Genomic DNA, 20,988 nt, shown 5'->3' with positions numbered 1-20,988 from the left:
ATTCATTATCTGAGAATATGTGACTGTGTGTGTGTGTGTGTGTGTGTGTGTGGGTGGGTGGGTGTGTACACAGGTTGTCACATATCACTGCATGTCTGCATATTTGCTTTGATGCTTATATGTAAGTGTTCATGTGTTATTGTAAATTAGCCTGTGGGTTCAGCCACTGATTAACACTTAGATGAGATGGGCATTGCTCTTGTTGGCAACGAAAGCACGAGCAGACAGGAAATATCCTGGTTCAATAACAGTACAGTAGGGTGATGGCACAGGCTCCAACAGAGACAAATTCCAATACCTCATTTAATTTCTCCATTGCTCTCACTCAGATTCGAATAATAAGCTGCACCCCATGAGACTGCGCAGTGAACGCAATCACACTGGGGGAACGAGTGGATGGACCCACGTATAACACTTCCTTGGTTTTTAGAAGAAAAAAAAAACTTAAGAACCTTCTGTTGTGTTGCTGGAGCTGAAGTCTGTTCTGGATTTAAGCACTGATGTGCAAATCTGACATTTCTGAAACCAAAACGCAGCATTAGCCATGAAAACCAAACGATGCTGTAAGTTCTAACACCAAACATTCTAAAACCACGATATGGTACTAACTCAGAAGCAAAGCCTCAAGTGGTGTAATTTTTTTCTCCCTTTTTAGTTTTTAGTTGCCCTCTGAATTAAAGAAGGAGACGGTTCAACTGTTAATTCCATTTGCAGGAGCTTTAATTTGAGGTATGATAGAAAGGAAGACGATCTCCTTGGAGCAAAGCAAATGGATGTGTATTACTGATTTGACCTTTTTCTCTGGGTTGCTTTTACTCCTCAATAACTAAACAAAACTGATTCTGATTGTAATTTAATCGTTCACCATGTTCACCTGTGCATTTGCAGTTTCACTGAGTCCATTCATGTATGATGAAAACCTGCTTTGTCTCTTGGGTTACTGTGCCGCCTCTTTTGTGGGGACACCGTAATAGAAATGGTTCCAGAATCTTCTGCGTTAAGCTGGCCGGGCTCCCCAAGGCAGATGCCCGCGACTGCAGCCCCACAGTCTGTGAGTAATGGCCACAGTCTGTTCGAGAAAATATGTCACCTTCCTCTCAGGGTTAATGGGGGATGGAGGAGAGGGGGAGAGCACGGTGTGCAAAACAGGAGTAAACAGGAGCGAAGACGCAAAGATTTGTATTTTTTTGAAAAGGATTGAAAACAAACACGACAGCATTCAATCCTGCTCTTTACTGTCATACAGTGGGAGTGCGGATTAGCGTCTGGGATGAAACGCTGAAGAGCTTGGCATCCTGTAACTCCCTGAGGATTTGCTCCCATCTGCTTCTCTGTAAACTCCCTGTCAGTCATACTTAATCAAACTCCGCAAAACTCGCTCTGCTTCATTTTTACAGCTACAGGGAAAAGTTGTGCCGTTGCTTCAAACATGAGAACACGGCATGAATTGTGACACAGGGTGCAGACTTGGGGGGTCACCGCTGGGAAACTGCAGCTGATGTTTATTTGAATGATGTGTTTTAACCGGATAGTTATTGTAAAAATACCATTATAGTATTTATCATTTATCATTATGGGGCTTGGTGCTTATCAAATTAAGCCATTGCAGATATATGGCCTAGAGTTACATAATGTTTTCCAGTCACAATGCCTAGTGACCTTATATTAGATAAGCGGTTATGGAAAATGAATGGACTGGTGGAGCTGTAAGTCATTGTGTGAGTGGATTGTGGATTTTTTTGTGTGTGTGTGATTTTCCAAGAATTAAAACCCATCACACAAAGTCCCCCTCATCCTGTGTCAAAATCAAAATTAGGAACCGTTTTATTTCCCTTCCAAGTGGTAGTGAAAATTAAGTGTATGTGTTTTATTATCCACAATATATATTTCTGTTTTCTGCAAATGTCTGTTACCAGCTTTGTCAATGAGTAAGATACTAGTTGACCTAAATAAATAACTATGTCTAAGTGAGTTTTCACTGTATGAAATACATTCTGTTTTAAACCGCAGCCCTTTCAGTAAAACTGCTGATGATTAATTGATAAGTACAGTACCTCCCTCAAAAATCCGTGGTAAATTATTAAGACTGCCTTTAAAAGCATCTGCGTGCAAAGACTGACTTACATATTTTTGAGGCGCAAAGCGCCTGTAGATCACAACCATCGTTTTTAAAACAGGTATCTTGCACGGGGAATACTGTTGAAGTCTTCCAGAACAGTTTTAGGGAGCCCAGAACAGTGTTTCCTGCTCGATAACGGTGTAGGTGTTTTGTATTATCTGGAAGTATCAAACGCAGCGCATCCAGCTGTCTAACTGACTCCAGCTTTCATCTCGGCTGCTTTTTCCTTCTGCTATTTGAGTCTGGATCTAGTGCTCATGTAATGTGTTTGTTTTTGGGGTTGGCGCGGCTCAACAGGTTAGGACGCATATGATCGCTGGATCGGTTGGACTGTCTGACCATGCTTTCTCAGAAATTTATACTTCACTTCGTATTAAAGTTTGTGCTGAATAAAAATGTTTACATCGACAAGGTAAAGAACACAAATGTTGCCAGCCCCTCATATAAAAAAATGAATTTGATTATCAGGGCTATTTAGTGTTTGCCCTATGCTCTCAGTCGCTCTTGAGCATTTGCAGAAAATCACAGGGAAGCCATGAAAATGGACAATCGTCGATTTTGGGGCTTCGTTTAAACCCTTCGATGTGGAAGCTGCGAGCTCACAATGCCAAACTGAAGCTTACAGCAGCATTTAAAGGAGAAAGCAGCCTGTACAACTGGAACGTACCTCTCCTCAATTGGGAGAAAAGTCCTAAAATCTGTGCAGTGATAAGGTTATTTGTATTTGAATATTATTTACTTAGCTTAAGTCTGAATACCCAAGTATTTATTAATTTGGTTTTTTTTTTTAACCTTTTTGCAGTAATTTTGTTCACTTTTAAGGTTAATTCCTAATTAATATGGATGAGTAAGCAACACAAGTATTTACATTTAAATGAGAGAGTAATAAAGATTGTAAACACGTCTACCAGGGAGTTTCTCTGAAATATAAAAACCATGAAAAATAAAGGAAACGACCAGATTCTGTGATCCATTTATTTTTGAGTCAAATGCATTCCAGTAAAACAGAACTAGCCAGAACCTTAAAACCAAACGGGGTACCATAGACACAAGGGCAAGGAACTTGATGTCAGACTTCAACAGGTTGAGAGGATATCAATCAAAATATAAATTTCACTAAGTGTCTAAACACCATGATATGCTCACATCATTCATATAATTTTCATAATCGTGTTAATGTTACCATAAATTACCATCATAAATAAGGTATATTCATCTATTTTCAGGTAAACTGTTTAAATTTTAAAAAACCAAATGAAAAAGCTGCAAAATAACTGTATTTCAGAGAGCCGAGTGAGCAGGGTGAGAGAGGGGGCAGGGTGGAGCCTGGCAGGGGGTCAGGCAGCGCACCTCAGTGCACATTCGTCGGGACATGATGGAAGCGCGACTCCAGCACATGCAAATGGCAGCAGAGCTAAGCAATAAGGGGCTGCTGAGATCCTGGGGCTCAGGAAGGGCGAACGTGGCCCTTCGGGGGCCTCAGAACATGGAATCCCGGCACAGCACGATCTCCAGCTCGGCCCGGTACAGCTTGCCTCCGTCCGACAGGGCCATGATGCTCTTCTTGTAGCCCACCAGGTCCCGGATATCCATCTCCTGAGGCATCATGGGAAAATTAAGAGAGAAAAAACAAACTGAGTGCCAGTGATCGCTGGGCCCTCATGCACCAGGTGCATGAAGATTAGCTCAGATTGCGCTGCACTCCGCACATGGACGCCAATGCTCAGTCAGCAGGTGCTTTTGCTATAAGAACTTTCCATAAATTCCATTATTTTGTCAGTAACAGGCAACATTTTTCAAAACTACCAACCCATATGATAAATGTACTGGTTTATGCAGTTTGGATAATCCAGTGTCCGTTAAAGAATCCAGTGTCGGGTATAATGTGTACAACTTGGTGTCTGGTGTATATCGTAGAACCTGTCTAACAAAAGTAGAAAGTTCAGGTCCAGAAAGTACAAATCCAGACTAAGCATTTGTCTCAAGCAACCAGCTATAAAGAGTCACAGCCACAGAGTACTCAACTGGCTGGTTGAAACAAAATCTTGGTCTAGATTTGTAGCTTCCGAACCTGAACTTTACTCCTCTGCAAGGCAGCTTCAGAATTGGTTATTGAGTTAGTGGGGTTCATGGCAGGAATTCAAAGCCGAATGCTGATCGTCCATCTTCAGCTCCATATATGTTTTAACCTGCAAACACAGGCTGTTGCAGTGAGGAACTGAAGCCTCACTCACCTGTCTGTTCTTCTCACAGAGATCTTTGAGCAAAGCATCCAGTTCATGCTCATCGATGTAGCCATTTCCATCCTTGTAAAAATAAATAAGAAGAATCAAAGCACATATAAGTATATGTATGTATATATGGTATGTAAGTAAAGACTGGCTGGAAATATTGTTGCTGTTTCTTTGTTGGACTGACAGTTAAAGAGAGTGAATGGAGCCAGTCCTCACATTTTTAATCACCTTAGAAGCGATTCATGGCAGGATGCAGTTCACTCATCATACTCATTTTGCACCTCTCTACTCAGGCATCTAGAGCAACGCCCCCCATGGTCCATCCCGTGTACTGCACCAGCAAGCACCACAGTGCATTCTGGGTAACACACTATGCATTAACGATCCATGCTTTCTTGACCTGAGCACATTCAGGCTGAGGGCCTTGCTAAAAGCCTATGGCTTAAGTATAAACCAGCCTGGGTTAGATTGTTGTTTGTTTTTCTCCTTCATCATTAGATTTAATACAGTTTCTGCTTTAAAACTGTATTCACATCTCTCTGTATTCACTGCTGTGACTGAGTGGCATTTCCGCAGTGCATTATTTTTTAATAAAAATTTCTGCATCCTTATATCTGCTGCTGCACATTCATTGCAGAGCACTTGTTTATCTAGTCCAGGGGTCACCAACTCTGGTCCTGGAAAGCTACTATCCAATAAGTTTTCTATCCTACCTGGCTTCTGATGAGCCACACTAGTTCTCAGGTAAATACCAGGGACAGGTGTGGCTCATCAGAAGCCAGGTAGGATAGAAAACCGACTGGATAGTAGCTCTCCAGGACCAGAGTTGATGACCCCTGATCTAGTCTATCTTGCATGGCTAACAATTAAAATTTTATTTAATTAGTTTTTCAGGTTTTTGAGCATGCAGTCTTATTTCCCTTGAAGTCATCGGTTATCGTTTAGTTCCATTTATCAGTGCTTTTCAGCCGTATCCGCAATTGGTTGGGAAATGTCAGCTGACAGAAAGGTTGGGAGCTCTTTGTTGAGAAGGGACTTTGGCTACACAGTCTCGTGTAAATCACGTCGTCAGCCGTTCACATTCCAGCTGCCCCAGCTACTCGGCCCCGTTATATTTTCACAAGAAAATGAAAATTTAATTCAGATGAATTTTGGGCGGAAGAACATTTTTTGCATTAATTAGCATTTTTACATTTACTTGCCTTTCTGGGATTGAAGTAAAATCTTTGAGATCGCTTTAGCTTTCAGCTTTGGATGACAGGAGCGTTCCACTTAAAATCCATATGTTAACACCAGAAAAAGCAGATGTGGAATGTTAGTAGAAAAACTTTTGGCTGAAATTGTTTCTCAGAAAAGAAGCCTGATTTCTGAACGTAATCATCTTATTTCAGTTTTTAATCTTCATTTATCATAAATGTCAGCAAATCAGCTAATCAGCATGGTCTTACTTTTAGCAAGTGTTCATTCTGAGCACTCAGGTCTTAAATAAAATGCTCATTAAAAATAATTTAATGATTCTGGAAGGTCCTGGCTACTCTTGTACGATCCTGCTATGCAGGCAAATTATTTTATGTACAAATTCCTGGTCCATTTGGGTTTGGAATTGACTCTGATCTCTCATCGAGGTATCAGTCTACCTTCACTTAAAGCAGACAGCACATTTTAATCATAAAAGTCTTACTATAGGTGCAAAGTTCTTAAGAGCTAATGGGGTTTTTCACCAGATGTTTAGTCCAACAGCATGTGAACCAACCATATCACAAACTTCCTCCATTTAACTTAAGGCAGTGTTTCCCAATCCAGACCTTGGGGATCCGCAGACAGTCCACATTTTTGCTCCAGGAGCAGATAGGGAGCAAAAACACATGGACTATCTGTGGGTCCCTAAGGATCAGATTGGAAAACACTTGGTTTAAGGAGCACAAATCTTTAGTCAAGTAATGTCCCATTTTATCCACAAGGGGTCAAATATTGATTTAAGGATTAATTTATTTCATATTGCAAAGATGTAATCTCTGGCATGTAGATTGCAGTGAGGCATTTACAGTGGATTACTGAACATACCCTGAACAATCCATTAGGATTATCTGTCTTGTAGGGCATGTTGGATGGATAGAAACATCTATACGGTTGGGTGCTGGCATGGATACCGTGGCAGATTCAGGGGGGGCAGCACTCAAAGGGGCCATTGTGGATGTTAAACTATATGTAAAATTGAGCGGGGAAGAGGGCAAGGTGACGTTGTTTTTAGAGGGCCCAGTATTTCTAGGTGCACCCCTGGTTGGATCACTGTAAACAGGCCCCTGATCTCAGCAACCCCCGTGGACCAAAGTGCGGTGATGTTTACCTTGTCGTAGAACGTAAAGATGGCGTTGAACTGCTCAGAGGTCAGCTTGAGGCCCTGTGGGAAGTCAGGTGAGCACATTTCAGATTTTGTGTTGTCACTAAGGACGTTTTTATAAGGAGGTAAAGTATTTAAAAGCGCCTGTTACTGCTGCCTAGATTGATTCACTCTTTCATCGTGAAGAACAACTCTATTAAAAGCGAGATGATGAGAATGAGGAAAAAATGAGGCATTTACTTTGGTCCAGATGAAGAAATATGTTTTCTGAGACTAGTATTGTCAAGAGTCATTAAGCAACTGCTGAGTAGTAGATCTGTATGGGGGAGCAGATGTGGAGGCCATGAGAGATGCTCAAGAAGAAGTCCAGTCGGAGGGGTAATTTGATCTGTTTTCATAACTGACTGAATCTGCGACTTACTCCGGACACCATATAACATCTCAAACCCAGCTTACAGTACATCTCAAACCACCAAGAGTTTGTTGGCTAATGGTATCTGTTATGGGCGTAAATTATGGGGGGAAAATGGCGGGTTGTAAGCCACCCAATAATCAAAACCAGCCAATAAAACACCTTGGACCTCCTTAAATGGGTGGAGACCTGAATCCTCCCCCCTCCAATGCTCAATCTAAAATTATGCCCTTGGTATCTCTGCGAGTGTCCATAGGCGTGCCCTCGTTTCTGCGTGTCACTGCCAGTGTCCATAGGCGTGCCCTCCTTTCTGCGTGTCACTGCCAGTGTCCATAGGCGTGCCCTCCTTTCTGCGTGTCACTGCCAGTCCATAGGCGTGCCCTCGTTTCTGCGTGTTACTGCCAGTCCATAGGCGTGCCCTCGTTTCTGCGTGTCACTGCCAGTCCATAGGCGTGCCCTCGTTTCTGCGTGTCACTGCCAGTGTCCATAGGCGTGCCCTCGTTTCTGCGTGTCACTGCCGGTCCATAGGCGTGCCCTCGTTTCTGCGTGTCACTGCCAGTCCATAGGCGTGCCCTCGTTTCTGCGTGTCACTGCCAGTCCATAGGCGTGCCCTCATTGCTGTGTGTCACCACCGGTCCATAGGCGTGCCCTCGTTTCTGCGTGTCACCGCCAGTCCATAGGCGTGCCCTCATTTCTGTGTGCCACCGCCGGTCCATAGGCGTGCCCTCGTTTCTGCGTGTCACTGCCCGTGTCCATAGGCGTGCCCTCGTTTCTGCATGTCACCACCAGTCCATAGGCGTGCCCTCGTTTCTGCGTGTCACTGCCGGTCCATAGGCGTGCCCTCGTTTCTGCGTGTCACTGCCCGTGTCCATAGGCGTGCCCTCGTTTCTGCGTGTCACCACCAGTCCATAGGCGTGCCCTCGTTTCTGCGTGTCACTGCCGGTCCATAGGCTATGATGCTAGATCCCTATTATTAATCTCTGTTCTGTGATATTGGACAAAGAAATTTTGCCTCATAGGGATCAATAAAATTCGGTCTTATCTTATCTTATCTTATCTTATCTTACTGTGTGTGCCTTTGTTCTGTGGCACTCAGTGATTGCTCCCTCTGCCCTGGTGGTATGAAGCGCTCGCCTGGGGCTCCCTGACCTCATAGCTGCTCTTCTCGTCGGCACCCATGGGACGCCAAGGGTGTTTGAAGGGAAACTGAAACGCATGTGTGGGAAAATCGTCGCCAGCGGCCGCGGGGGACCCAGTGCTGGGCGCCCCCGATACGGGGCCCTGCATTGGCCAAGGTGCCGGGAGTGTGTTCCCTTCCAATACTACGGGGTGTGCACACACCTAATGTAGGTTACCCTGTGCCTGTGTCTACGCTATTCCCCTGGGGTGTGAGATCCTGCTATCTGCATGGCTTTGAAATTCTAAAATGGTTTTGTGTTATGCAAATTTCTCACATTTATTGCCAGTCATGTTATTTTTATTCCGACAGATCGCTGGACTGAATGTGTGGCCATATTTGTTGTTGTCAGAGTGACAATGCAGAGACACAGTAGCCATGCAAGAGGAGCCCTCACCTGGAATTTGAGCAGGAAATTTTCTTGGACAGGCAGCAGCCTTAAACGACAAGAAATGAGTTTTATCGCCCTGATGCTACAATGCTGACGCTGGTTCGCTCGCATGGCTCTAAAGTCATCCTACTTTCCCATCATGCCCCAGCGAATGGGCACCCGTCACCCACCTGGCCATTTCCGAGAGGCCTAGCTTTCCGTCTCCGTTCAGGTCAAACATCCTCAGCTGCGGGTGCAGAAGAACAGGAGAGGATTAGTGAAAAGTGAGCTAAGATCTTCATGAGAGCTGGCCTGAAGGAGTAACACAAAAAGAAGAGTTTCTTTCATTTTGCTTTTTTAATTAAATCTGGCTGAGAAATATATGAGATGGAAATTCCTCAGTGCAGTCGTGCTGGCCTCCTCAAAGCAATAAAATCATGATGGTCTATTCTACGGCTCAGAGATACACATGAGAGCTGCCAATCGAGTCAGATAAACCATCTAATGAGAGTCACATTTAAGCTTCGTTGAATGGAAAAGCTTTGTTTTGCATGACTGAATCTTGACGTTCTGCTTGTTGGACTCACCAAGGCTCTAATCAGGCCGCTTCTTACTTGTTCACCCCATATTCTTGCAGAAGAAGCAGAAGATACTGCAGGGGGTACTTACTATCGTCTGCGTGTACTCAACCAGCTTCTGGTCGTCATAGTGTCTGTTGGCCTTCTTCAGAAGGTCTGAGAGGAATCCCTGTGGAAGGAAGAGCAGGAGCCAATGAACATCGCTGCCTGCTGGAGCACCGTCATTGGCTGGACAGAGAAGGTTGCATCTCAAAAAGTTCTGCAGGGTAGAACTCAGTATCACTCACAAGCAGTGGCAGTGTATCACATTCTGCTTGGTTAAGGATCTCTCAAGTCAGAACAAAAGTAAACCTTCTTAGTCCTTACCTTGAGTTCATTGGCTTCAATGTATCCACTGCGATCGGTGTCATACCTTCGCCATGCCTGCATATGAAACACACTTTGGTGCATGGAAAGATACCCACAGACACACACACACTGACACATACATGTTGGTGTACCCATCTAAATGGGGACCTTCCATTCCTTTCTATGGGACAAACCCTAATCCCAATCACAACACCCTTAACCCCAACTCAGTCCTAACCTTAACCATAAGTAACTAAACAAAATACAAGAGTTGGCATTTTTAGATTTTTTTTCTGCAGTCACAGATTTTTATAAAATTGAGGTTATCCAAATGGATATCCAAATATATATATATAATACTGAGATAACATTCTCAGATGTCTCTTTGCAACATCTCTCAACATTGCTGTGAAAATCCAGACTTCTGGATACTTCTGCCTCGAGCTCGGTGGTGTGAAGGTGCTGCTGTTGGTGGACAAGGCCCACAGCCGACTGTGAGGAACGCCAGATGTCGACGAGATCATGGAAATGAAAGTGTTTTGCGAGACACTGTCAGAGCCTCCTGTCAATGTTTGGCATCAGTCACCATCACTGAACGTCCTTCTCGCACCAACTTTCATTTCTATCGATTCACGGATTGCGTGCCGCGGGAAGAGAAATGCATTTTAATTTATATTTTAATCTTGCAGCTGTCCTGTTCCTTGCAAGTGCTCTTATCAAAGATAGATGTCTCATGCTTTGCAGGTCTGTGGAGAATTACCACAGCCCATCCATAATATATGATGTCCTCAGAATAGAACCTCCACTTTCTCATCCTCTCGTCTGAGAGCCTGGACGTGACACCAGGTTTAAAAAGTTCCTCCTTTTTGTCTCATTTCATTTTTTTGAGCTCACCTTCGTAATTCCTCATTTGGGAAAGTGAATATAGTCTTACACCGGTTATAGCCAGACACTACAAATCTTTAATGCAGCAGGGAAATTAATCTGGGGGGGGGGGGGGTCGTTTCACCTCGCAGCATGCAGGTGCCTGTATGCTCATCTAACAGTCTGATGGAGAAAAATGGCAAATGGCACTGCAGCTTAATTCCTGGCAACTCGCGGCTTGGGGAGGGATAAAGTTGGGGTGAGGGTGAGGGGAAGACAAAAACCCATTCGCTCCCAGAGCAGACTGAAAGTGAAAGTGATGCACATAGGGCGAAAGTAGGTCTCTGTGCATGTTTGTGAGGAAAGCAGAGCCTGGACGTGTCCCCGGCTGATGACATCACTCGACCTGCAGGACCTCTCTGATGTTTCCCCATTTTCATCACCACACATTGTAGGTAAATATGTGGCAACGTCTGCTTTTCCCTGCTGGGTATGCAGCAGTAATGAGCCAGGAGTAAGGAGCTGTTTGCTGTTTCTTTTCTCTACTGTATTTGCAACAAACATACTCTGATCACACCTTACACTTATGAGGTCAAACTGAACTGTGCAGAAATGTACACACAGTAAAACCCATGACTGGGACCTCATTTAAGCAAAATTAAATCACTGCTGACATTTAGAAAGTCAAAAACCCACAGAGGTTTGCTGACTGAAGCTTATGAAGTTTATAAACGCTCAGCCGTCCAGGGTGCGTGCAAGCAGACACAAGGATCTGTTCCTTACCGCCATGAACTCGGAGCTGGAACCCACAAACTGTCTGAAGCACAGCAGAAAGTTCTCCTCTGTGGGCAGAATTTGAGCCAGCTGTTGGCAAGAGAGAGGAAAGAGGTAAGGACTGATCGTACGAAGTGAGAGAAACCTGTAAGGAGGGGGTGAGACAGACAGGCACTGAGATACAGAGTACGACAGGAAGATATGGAGGGGGGACAAAAATCATGAAAGAGAGATAGAAAATCTTAGAGTGAAACATTGAAAGAGATAAATCAGGAAAGAGAAAATAGAGTGATAAAGAAACCTTGTGAAAATGGGAGATATTCAAGCTGATGGAAAGTTCTAGAACAGCAAGAAGGAGGTCAGTTCTGTACAACTATGTCGTCCACATATTTCCTGTGAGGTGTGATCCTTACCTCAGACATTTCGATTCTTCCATCTGCGTTCTTGTCAAATTTCTGCATGAACTCTCTCATCTTTTCTCTGAAGGAAGCATTTGTGGGGTCCTGTCCAAAAAATAGAATTACTTTCCAAAAAATAGTTTTTAAAATATTTATTTATTTATTATTTATTTAAAAATTACCGGTAATTCAATAGTAGTCCTGTAGATGTGAAAATGTTTCCTAGGTCCCATTTGAGCTAAACCTAACCCAGGAGTTATTAAGCTAAACCTAACCCAGGAGTTATTAAGCTAAACCTAACCCAGGAGTTATTATGCTAAACCTAACCCAGGAGTGATTAAGCTAAACCTAACCCAGGAGTTATTAAGCTAAACCTAACCCAGGAGTTATTAAGCTAAACCTAACCCAGGAGTTATTAAGCTAAACCTAACCCAGGAGTGATTAAGCTAAACCTAACCCAGGAGTTAAGCTATCTCTTGGTTATCAGGTGCATATTCACATATAAACATGTAGTGGTCCGTCCTATATTCTATGGCAGAGGACAGCTGTATGTCACTTTATAATGTGCTTCTCTCTTTACCTTCTAAAGTCAGTGTTCCCCACAACAGGGGAAGCAGTGTTAAATATCCCCTTGTGTAATATTGTATAGAACCTGGGGGCAAAGTTGCTATATTTAGGTTGTATGAAAAGAATCCACATTTCCACAGAAAGTACCCGAACGGGGTTTATTTTAATGCCTGCTAATGCCCTGCAGGTGACGAACATGTCGTGACCCATATCAGGACCCATCAGAAACCTGGAAGAAGAGCCTCAGCTGGCTGCGGTAAATTAGATGTTATGACCTCTGAATTTTTCTGCTCGCTTTGGATTTGACTTCTACTGTACAGCTCATGGCAGCGGTAGGAAGACAAGGGGCCTGAAGATGACAGGCTGGTGTTACGCTCCCCATGCTAATGACGCCGATGGCTCACCACGCCTGACCCTCTCCGTGAACTTTCCAGCTCCCGGAAGAAGTTCTCCAGCTCCTTGCCCTCGATGTAGCCATTGCCTGGAACACAGCATAAGGCTCACTGACGGCGCGGCACTGTCACTCTGGCCTTGCACCCCTCTTACCTGCACCTCATAAAACTTTAACAACTGTAGACGTGTGACTCCTCTTCTCCTCCCGGCTGCCCATGTATCATTACTAGCTAATAGACAACGGTCGCATGGAATCATGGGTAAATCCTAGGCTGGGGTGCACTGGGGTGGCACAGCTGTGCATCATGTTAAAATGAAAGCTAATTGTCAGTAGTTAGGGGCCCGGAGCTGATTTCTGTCTCTCTCACACATCCTTCTCTTTTTCCATTCTTAAAAGTGAGATAGGCAGGGTTGCCATGTGGCGCTAATGAATTCAATCTGGCACATCATAATGCTCTAGTTGGCAGAGTTTACCGTTGGGTGGTTTTTGTATTTTATCAGCGCAAACAAAAACAGGAGCTCTATGCTGATGGGAGAGTCCCAAGCTGCATAGCTCAATAAGTCGCAGTAATGAATCGCAAAGGGACCTTTTCACCTAGCCGGTGAAAGCATTTTATTTAAGAATGTATTTGACAGGATAATCAGCAGAGTTGCAAAGCGGAATCATGAGAGAAAAAAATCTGAATAACAAAATAACCACATAGTAACCACATCATATATTAAATGTTTTTTTTTTTGTACTGTGTGTAAAAAATGGGTTTTATTTCATAGGGTTCATTTTAAATGGCATGTTGTGGATGTGAAGAATGATGTAATATGGAATTTCAGTAAGAAAGGATCAGCAGGCTATTCGTAACATGACATTTATTTTGCAAATGCTTTTGTCTATAGTGACATGTAACTGAGGAAAGTCTGAGGTCAAAGTATATGGTCAGTCAGCATCCAGGGCCCCTGAGGTAGTTACCATTAAGGGCCAGGCTCAAGGAACCAATGGTGATTCGCTGTCAGCCATAGGATTCAACCCCACAACCTACAGGACGCTGATACAAAACATTAGCCGGTTAAACTCCACACTGCCCCACCACGTCATTGTGGGCGGGGCCTTATGGCAACAGTGGCCACCCTAAGCTGTGACTGCTGCTGCAGATTTCTTGTCTAATGTCGACGTCTTTAGCTCCATTTTCCTGTGGATCATTGGCGACAATGAGAAAATTAACCTTGAAAGCTGATGTTCTATTAAAAAGATCAGATCACACCTAGGAGTAGATGTGGTAAAAACCATGTGCTGTTTTTATCAAGAGACAGACATCATGCTTTTCCTATAAGCTTGCGGCTTCACAGAACCTTGACATCAGTGATCCTGTGCACTTGGGGATGTACTGAACCCACACATGTGAAAGGCGGGCACAGCAGACTGGCATAGCTCTGAGTTTAGACAAGTATTATTATCCACTTTGCTGAGGGTTAGCTTCTTTCACAGTGGTTAAAATCCTGGGATGCATATAGCAAATGGCTAATTCTGTTGTACTCTTGAATACTTCCTTGCTACGGTGTTTTAAAATTGGACTTTTCAATCTTTCATAAAATAAGGCTTTAGTATTTCCTCAATTTTTATTGAATGACATTTGACTGAAACCCCACTGGAGGTTAATAAAGTTACTCAGGATAAAATCTAGAATAAAATATAAGTTGTCCCAAATCTGCCTATACATGACAGTATGACATGTTTCTCAACATGCCCAGACTTCTAATGTCATTAACCTTCTAAATGTCAGAGGCAACAACTTACTGTTTAGTTTCCTCCATTATTCAAGGAATAATGTAGGTGAATTATGCATAATTTCACTTATAATGCAGCCACTGTTAATGTGTGTCTCAAAATTAGATGTGATAAAATATGTTGTACTATAAATCTATTGTTCATCTGGATTGTTCATTGTTCATCGTCAGCCTGTGGAAAAAATGTCCAATCCTATCCGACAAACAGAATCCTTTCTTGCCTGTTCTCTCTCACTCGCATTGGAATTCAATAACCGTCTTGGAGTTGGCCGAATGGCGTTTGACCAGTCCATCGCCGTGGCAGGTATTTCTGACTGATCTTCCTGATGGAAGCGTAGAGCGCCGTGTTACTGCTGTTATTCACTCGCCTGGCATTTATATCCTCAGTGACGAACGTGGCTTTAGCGCAGCAGGAAGTTGATTGAATTTTGGTGGCATGTTTTCAGAGCTCTGGTCAAATGCCTTAGTCCTCACTCTCACACAACCCCCCATGCCAGACCCCCAGCGAAATCATCTTTGGATATCACTGCAAAAAACTGCCAGCTATGTTAACAATTTATGGTGGAATTGGATTTATCACAAGATACCAACTTCATTTTATGATATAGTGCTTTTTGTGCTTTTTTAAAATGTCTTTATTCATCAATGCATCATGTTCAGCGTAAATTAATAATTTAAAATACGTTCCTATCTGAAAGGATTTTGTTCTGGGGAGGTAATGGTTGTCCTGCAGACATACATTTATGACGGATTTACAGATGGTCATTTACTAAATAAATGATGCGCATATTCGTTGTGGGTCTTACACTGGCGCTATGTGGGGTCATTATATGACGTTATATCAAATAACAGGTGTCAAACTGGGGATTTAGGCTTCGGGAAAACGGGTAACGTTAATCATTCAGCGTAAAATGATATGATCACCCTCTGGCACAATCCCAATTCATAATGAGTTTCCAATGTTCATAACTGGATTTATTATTATGCCTAAATTCAGCACAGCAGCATAATTAAACGGGTGATCTATTCTTAAACACCCATGGCAGCATATTCAACTTCAAATAGCCTGCAGATTATTTGTACAGATTTGTCATGTGATCATGACAAGGTAGCCATACCTGTGACCTGTTACCTACAGAACTGGGGCTCTAACTGGCACATTCACATAATGCACCTTCCTTTAAGGGTCCATTTAGGATTTGAAGCAAAACCATATGATACCATATCTGTACCCTAATTATTTGGTTTAAAAACATATACCTAAGAAGGTCACACAATATCACATCTAATATCACATATAATGTTTTTAGATTAAGGATTTAATTTATAATTTACAGCCACAGACTTGTACGATATCCTGCATAATCTCATATGACATTATGTTTTCAGATGGTTGCCATTTTTATTGTGTTCGCTTGTATTGTCTCAGTAACACTTTTACACTCTTACATCAAGTTTTAGCTTGAAATTTTGACAACAGAGGATATGATTAATAGGATATGTGTGCTGCTCAGCGGGCTAGACATCAGTCCCCATGTTTAGAAGGTGATGTGTTTGAATCCCGTAGCTCGTAATCATCTCATCTTTGGGCCCCTGAGCAAGGCCCCTGAACCTAACAGCTCCCGGGAGGTCAGCTGATCTTGCTCTTTGGTCCCCAGCCTCGCTTGTACGTGGTTTTGGACTAAAGTATCTGCTAAACAAATAAAATAAAAGTTAAAGTGCAAAGCAAGATAGGAGGGGATATTAGTGCTTATGAGGGATTTTGCTGTGCATCTATGTGATGCATGTTTAATGGCTGACAAGAATATCTGCAAGTACTGGGTAACAGGTATATCCAAAACTGCACGCTTCCATGAAGAGCTGCCATATACAGAGGTGGATACAGGAATCAGATTCAGTTAGATGCATGGCGTGCCGAGGTTCGGACCTTAGCCGGTGCTGCTGAAGCCATAATCTGCTCTACGCGTTTTAAAGAAGCACCATGAAATATGCAACGAAAGACAAAAACGACCATTAAACCAACAAGGAGTCTGCAAGGGGCCCCGGAAGGGACTCTTACCATTGACGTTTGACTCGATGCCCCAAATGCTCCCTGGGAACTGAAAAGTTCGGGCTAGGAGGACTTCCCACAAGCAACCTGCCATGGAAACTGATCCGCTAATGTCCTGCATGGAGTTACTAATGTTTGTGACGTTAGTAACAGAATACTGCTGCAGTGACGTCTGGGCACCAGTGGTCCTTGAGCACAGACCCAGAAGCCCCTTTGCAAGATTTACATTCATCAAAGATCATCAAAAAAAATCAGCGTCTCATCAAAAGTGAATGATTCCTGTAGATCAGTGCTTCCCAATCCGGTTCTTGGGGACCCACAGACAGTCCAGGTTTTTGCTCCCTCCAGGGAGCCAGTAGGGAGCAGAAATGTGGACTGTCCGACTGGGAGCTTGGAGGGAGCAAAAACATGGACCAACTGTGGGTCCCCAAGGACCGGACTGGGGAACGCTGCTGTAGATGCTAATGCAGGATTGTTCCAGGTGAATGACACACAGGGGTTCACCTTCAGGTCAGCCATTCAAACCCAGGTGTGAGGACTCTTCAGCCAATCAGTCCTCTAATTAGTAATCTAATTAGGGAGTTCCAGCGAAAACCCACATACACAGCGGCCCTTCCTGGATAAGATGGGCTGCCCTGCTCTGTGGCATAGCAGTCCACTGCAGGACATCTGCACACACTACAGGCTTAACTGCATGTATTTGAACTGTGGGAAGAAACCCACACAACACAGGGAGAGCAAAGTCCACACAGACGGCATGCGGGTGGCGTTTTAATCCCCAACCCAAGAGATGTGAGGCAACATCGCTATCCGCTGAGCCACCATACTGCCCTAAGATATAACAACAGCTTTATGCAATGAGAAGTTAGGGGCACTGTTCTGATTTTCAGAGGTTAAGGGAAGGTTTGCATGGATGTTATTTTTAGCTGAAAATACCTTTGCTTCTCCATAGAATTTTTATATCACGGTGCTTAAGAAACTGGTACTGTGATCAAATAGATAACAATTTTAAGCCTCAGAATGCTGTGCTCGTTTGTACTTCATTGAATGACGGTGAAATCCAACATATTCAGTAAAAATAAAAATAAAAATAGTAGCTACACATTTGTAAACTACTTAACTGTCACTGGTCAACGTGCCTGTGATGTAGCTACAGGCGATGGACTGAGTGTTTCGATGGACCAGCGATCGCACCGGGCGAGGAGCGATGCTCATGAACGCGCAGCACGGAAACGCGCAGCGGACGAGCGATAACGGATCTCAGCTTCGGAACTGACGCTTGAAAGGCAGGAGAAGTACTGTGTACTGTAACTGAAACGATCAACAGACGGACACCCAGAGCAAGAAATCTTTGTGCATTCATTTCATGCTTGTATTATTTAGCATGGATTTCATATCGTTTATAGGCCTACCATTGCCCAAGGCGTTTCTAAAAGGACAGGTATCTCTAAAACCTAATTATCACATCGATTTTTTTCTATGTATCGATCCTTTTTAGAAGGCACGTTATGTTCCCAGAGGATGTCTGAAGCCTTTCTTACGGCTTTTCCCATAAGCAATTGTTCGTGTAACAAATAAAATTGAGAAAATATTGTTCTCGGACACGTCGATAACTGTAATTTAACTTTAAAATTAACTTTCTATCTTTTTTTTATCTTTCCCGGCCCGCTCCCCTAAATTTCCATGCTACCCCCCAGCCCCACCCACCGCACCGAAGAAGCCGGGGAACTTCTCTCGGTAGATCTGCGATGTAGACATAATATGTATGTTTCTATTTGGAAACATGACATTATAGCCAATAAACACGTGAAATGGTGCAATTAAGTGTAATAATAATTAGATCTGTCTAATCTTGTAAATTAAACATTCCTCCGAAATGACATCATTACTACGGGTTTTAATCAAGAATACGATATACCATGCAGTTAGGAACGAATATAGTCTCACTGTAAAGATATATTTGAAATAAAGGAAAACACGGAGGAGCTTAGGTCGCAGCCCATTTGACGGTGCGCAATTGCCATGAATAAGATTGAAAAATGTGTTTTCCCGGTTACGCTCCCTGAAAGCCCCGGCAAAGCAGCCTGGATCTGGGGCGCTAACCTGGTTTGGTAGTATTGGGTAGTATTGGCACGCCCATGCCAAAACTATCGTGGCAATTAACGTAATTCACCAATGTAGCAATATTACCCAAAATCAATGCATATTGGACTTCTTTCACTAAATACATTTCAAAGTAAGTTATAAGCATTAAAATGTTTTCCTTCGAGTTTTTAAAGAGTGCTGTGAAAATAATAAAAAGTTCAAAGTACTGCGAATTGTTGTGTACGGTGTTATATTGCCCATCTATTTGGTAACTTAATACTGAGTCTAATTTTAAGGATTCTAATAAAAATGCCAGTAATTGTAACAGATATCATACATGTGCTTAATTATAAATGGTAGCATTTATATGACTACAGTACACTGTAACTGTAAATTAGCTGTCCATACATATTAATTCATATATAAATGTGATGCATAAATATTGAACATAGGCTATCGTCGTAATACATAAATGAATTTAGTAGCGTGATGTTTAAGCTGTACATTTTCATGTCATGTTATGTTTTAAAGCAAACTTTTTAGCTAAAAATCCAATGACACGCGTGCCGCCCGAATCTTTTCATATTTTTTTTAAGATTTCTTTTGAGTTTCAAGACATGATTCTATATGTGTTGTTTTTACAGGTTAGATAAACGTTGGAGCTAAAATACTACAAATTAAGTTATATATTCCTTATTTGAATATTAATTGTTGGTAGCCTAAATGAAAACACAGCGAAACATCGCCTTTTTGTATTCGTATTGTTATTAGTTATTCGTGTGATATTCGTGTCCTTCTGCCTTTCTCTTACAGTCCTCAGATCTCCGGTTTTCCTTAATAAAGTACCGTACTGTAAATGGTTAGAAACATCACATTCTGTAAATAACATTCTGTAAAAAACAACGCCCCCTGATGAAAGTGACTCGGATGAGGCAACAAAGCGCGTCTAAATAACCGAAGTTGCCGCACTTACCGTCAGTATCGAAGTGTTTCCAAATGTCCAGGAACTGAGATGCGGTCAGTTCCGCCAGGTGAAGGTGAGGAGGTTGCTGTGCTTTGTTGGCCATTGTCTTCCTATTCTCTTTCTTGCACTTGAAAATCCCGTGCGAACTTTTGCACAGTCAGGTCCCAGTTCTAACTGTCGCCGGCCAGCTCTGAGCCGAAGCTTATAAACCCCACCCCTGGGTGCGTGTACTTCTCCGGCAGTCCTGCGGGAGGCGCAGTGGCTCCGAAAACAACACCCAGGCGCTCAAATCGGTGTGAGAATCCGCGGTGGGGGCACTCCTCCTCCATCGCGTATTTTTTCCCTTGAGAAAATAAGTGATGTGTTGTACATCGGCCCGAAGGCATCAGCATCTCCGTAAACTGTGTCTATACTCTGCAGGGAGTTAAGCTCCGCCTCCAAACACAGAGATGCACCACAAACGCAGAAAATCAGTAGCTTGAGAGTTCTTATTTTGCATTGGTCTCAAACCACTGCATGGTGTATTGGATGGTGATTAGAGGTAATCAGCTATGGCCAGAATGATACTTATATGATGTAATCATGATTTAGACTCATCATGGCTGTTTATGACATTCTCTATGGGGCAAGGGAGTCCCACAGCGCCAGCTCTGGCCATGGGGTGCTGATGCAACCTGTCTTCATCCTTGGGGCATCTCTGTCGTGTGGGATTTGGCTTTCCACACGATGGGCTAATGGATCTTTGCCATGCCAACAGCACTGTGGTGGTGGCACATTTGGGAGCATGGTGTGGTCCTGCCTTATGATCTGAGCACAGATATTAGCTGGTGAATATCACCCTGGTGCTATGACCCTGCTGTTTGTGTTCTTGATGTCCAATTGTTTAAGCAGCAAACTCTGTATATTTATCAAGTCTTCCATTGAACAATTATTTATTAAATGGGCCACTGGCAAACGGGATGGGAGGGTGGGACAATGGTTATTGTTGTCAACCGGGGGTGGGCGGTGGCGGAGGCAATGGTAAAAGTTGTTGATGGTCATCATGCCCTTGCCAGGACCCGTCACTGCAGTGGGCAACACTGGGTCTTTCAGCGGGCTTGCTAAAGCCCAACGTGCACTGTTAGGGCTGTAGGATCCCTCCATGCCCATAGTGCCCTGCTTTGGTACCGACGAGGCCAATTACTCACCATGTGCTACACCTTCAGCTGAATATCAGGGCTGCCAACTCTCACGCATCTGGCGTGACACTAACGCTTTCACACTCACGCAAGAAATCTTACGGCAAATCTATATTATTGCATTATAAACCTAAAATTAGTTACATCAATAGTGTTGGGGCAGTTTGCAAACCCTACAGATTACAAGGTAATAAAACTGTAACATATATGTAAATGAGTGTGCAGGATTGAAAATCTCACGCTAGCTAGCTGACCAAAGTTGGCAACCCTGTGAATATACCGTTTTTGAGTAGACGTGCGATGTCGGCTGTTGCTGATTTGGTGACCGCGATCCGAATCAGAAATGGAGCATTTCAC

The 20,988-nt window shown here is 43.2% G+C and overlaps 1 protein-coding gene across 1 annotated transcript; it reads right to left on the bottom strand.

Moving 5' to 3' along the window:
- Positions 1–3,080: 3,080 nt before the first annotated feature.
- LOC111846298 (calretinin-like) lies at positions 3,081–19,652 on the bottom strand. The gene is made up of 11 exons (XM_023816355.2): positions 19,463–19,652; positions 12,587–12,663; positions 11,631–11,720; positions 11,227–11,307; positions 9,598–9,654; positions 9,323–9,400; positions 8,845–8,900; positions 8,681–8,720; positions 6,701–6,754; positions 4,354–4,425; positions 3,081–3,715 (listed from the first exon to the last, which is right to left on the bottom strand). The coding sequence occupies exons 1-11, from the start codon at positions 19,554–19,556 to the stop codon at positions 3,599–3,601; spliced, it is 816 nt and encodes a 271-aa protein (XP_023672123.1). The 5' UTR covers positions 19,557–19,652; the 3' UTR covers positions 3,081–3,598.
- Between the last annotated feature and the right edge of the window lie 1,336 nt (positions 19,653–20,988).

Source organism: Paramormyrops kingsleyae, chromosome 11, assembly GCF_048594095.1.
Source record: "Paramormyrops kingsleyae isolate MSU_618 chromosome 11, PKINGS_0.4, whole genome shotgun sequence".
Taxonomy (NCBI): Eukaryota; Metazoa; Chordata; class Actinopteri; order Osteoglossiformes; family Mormyridae; genus Paramormyrops; species Paramormyrops kingsleyae.
The sequence above is the reverse complement of the archived record's forward strand: the minus strand, read 5'-3'. Positions and strand labels throughout refer to the sequence as shown.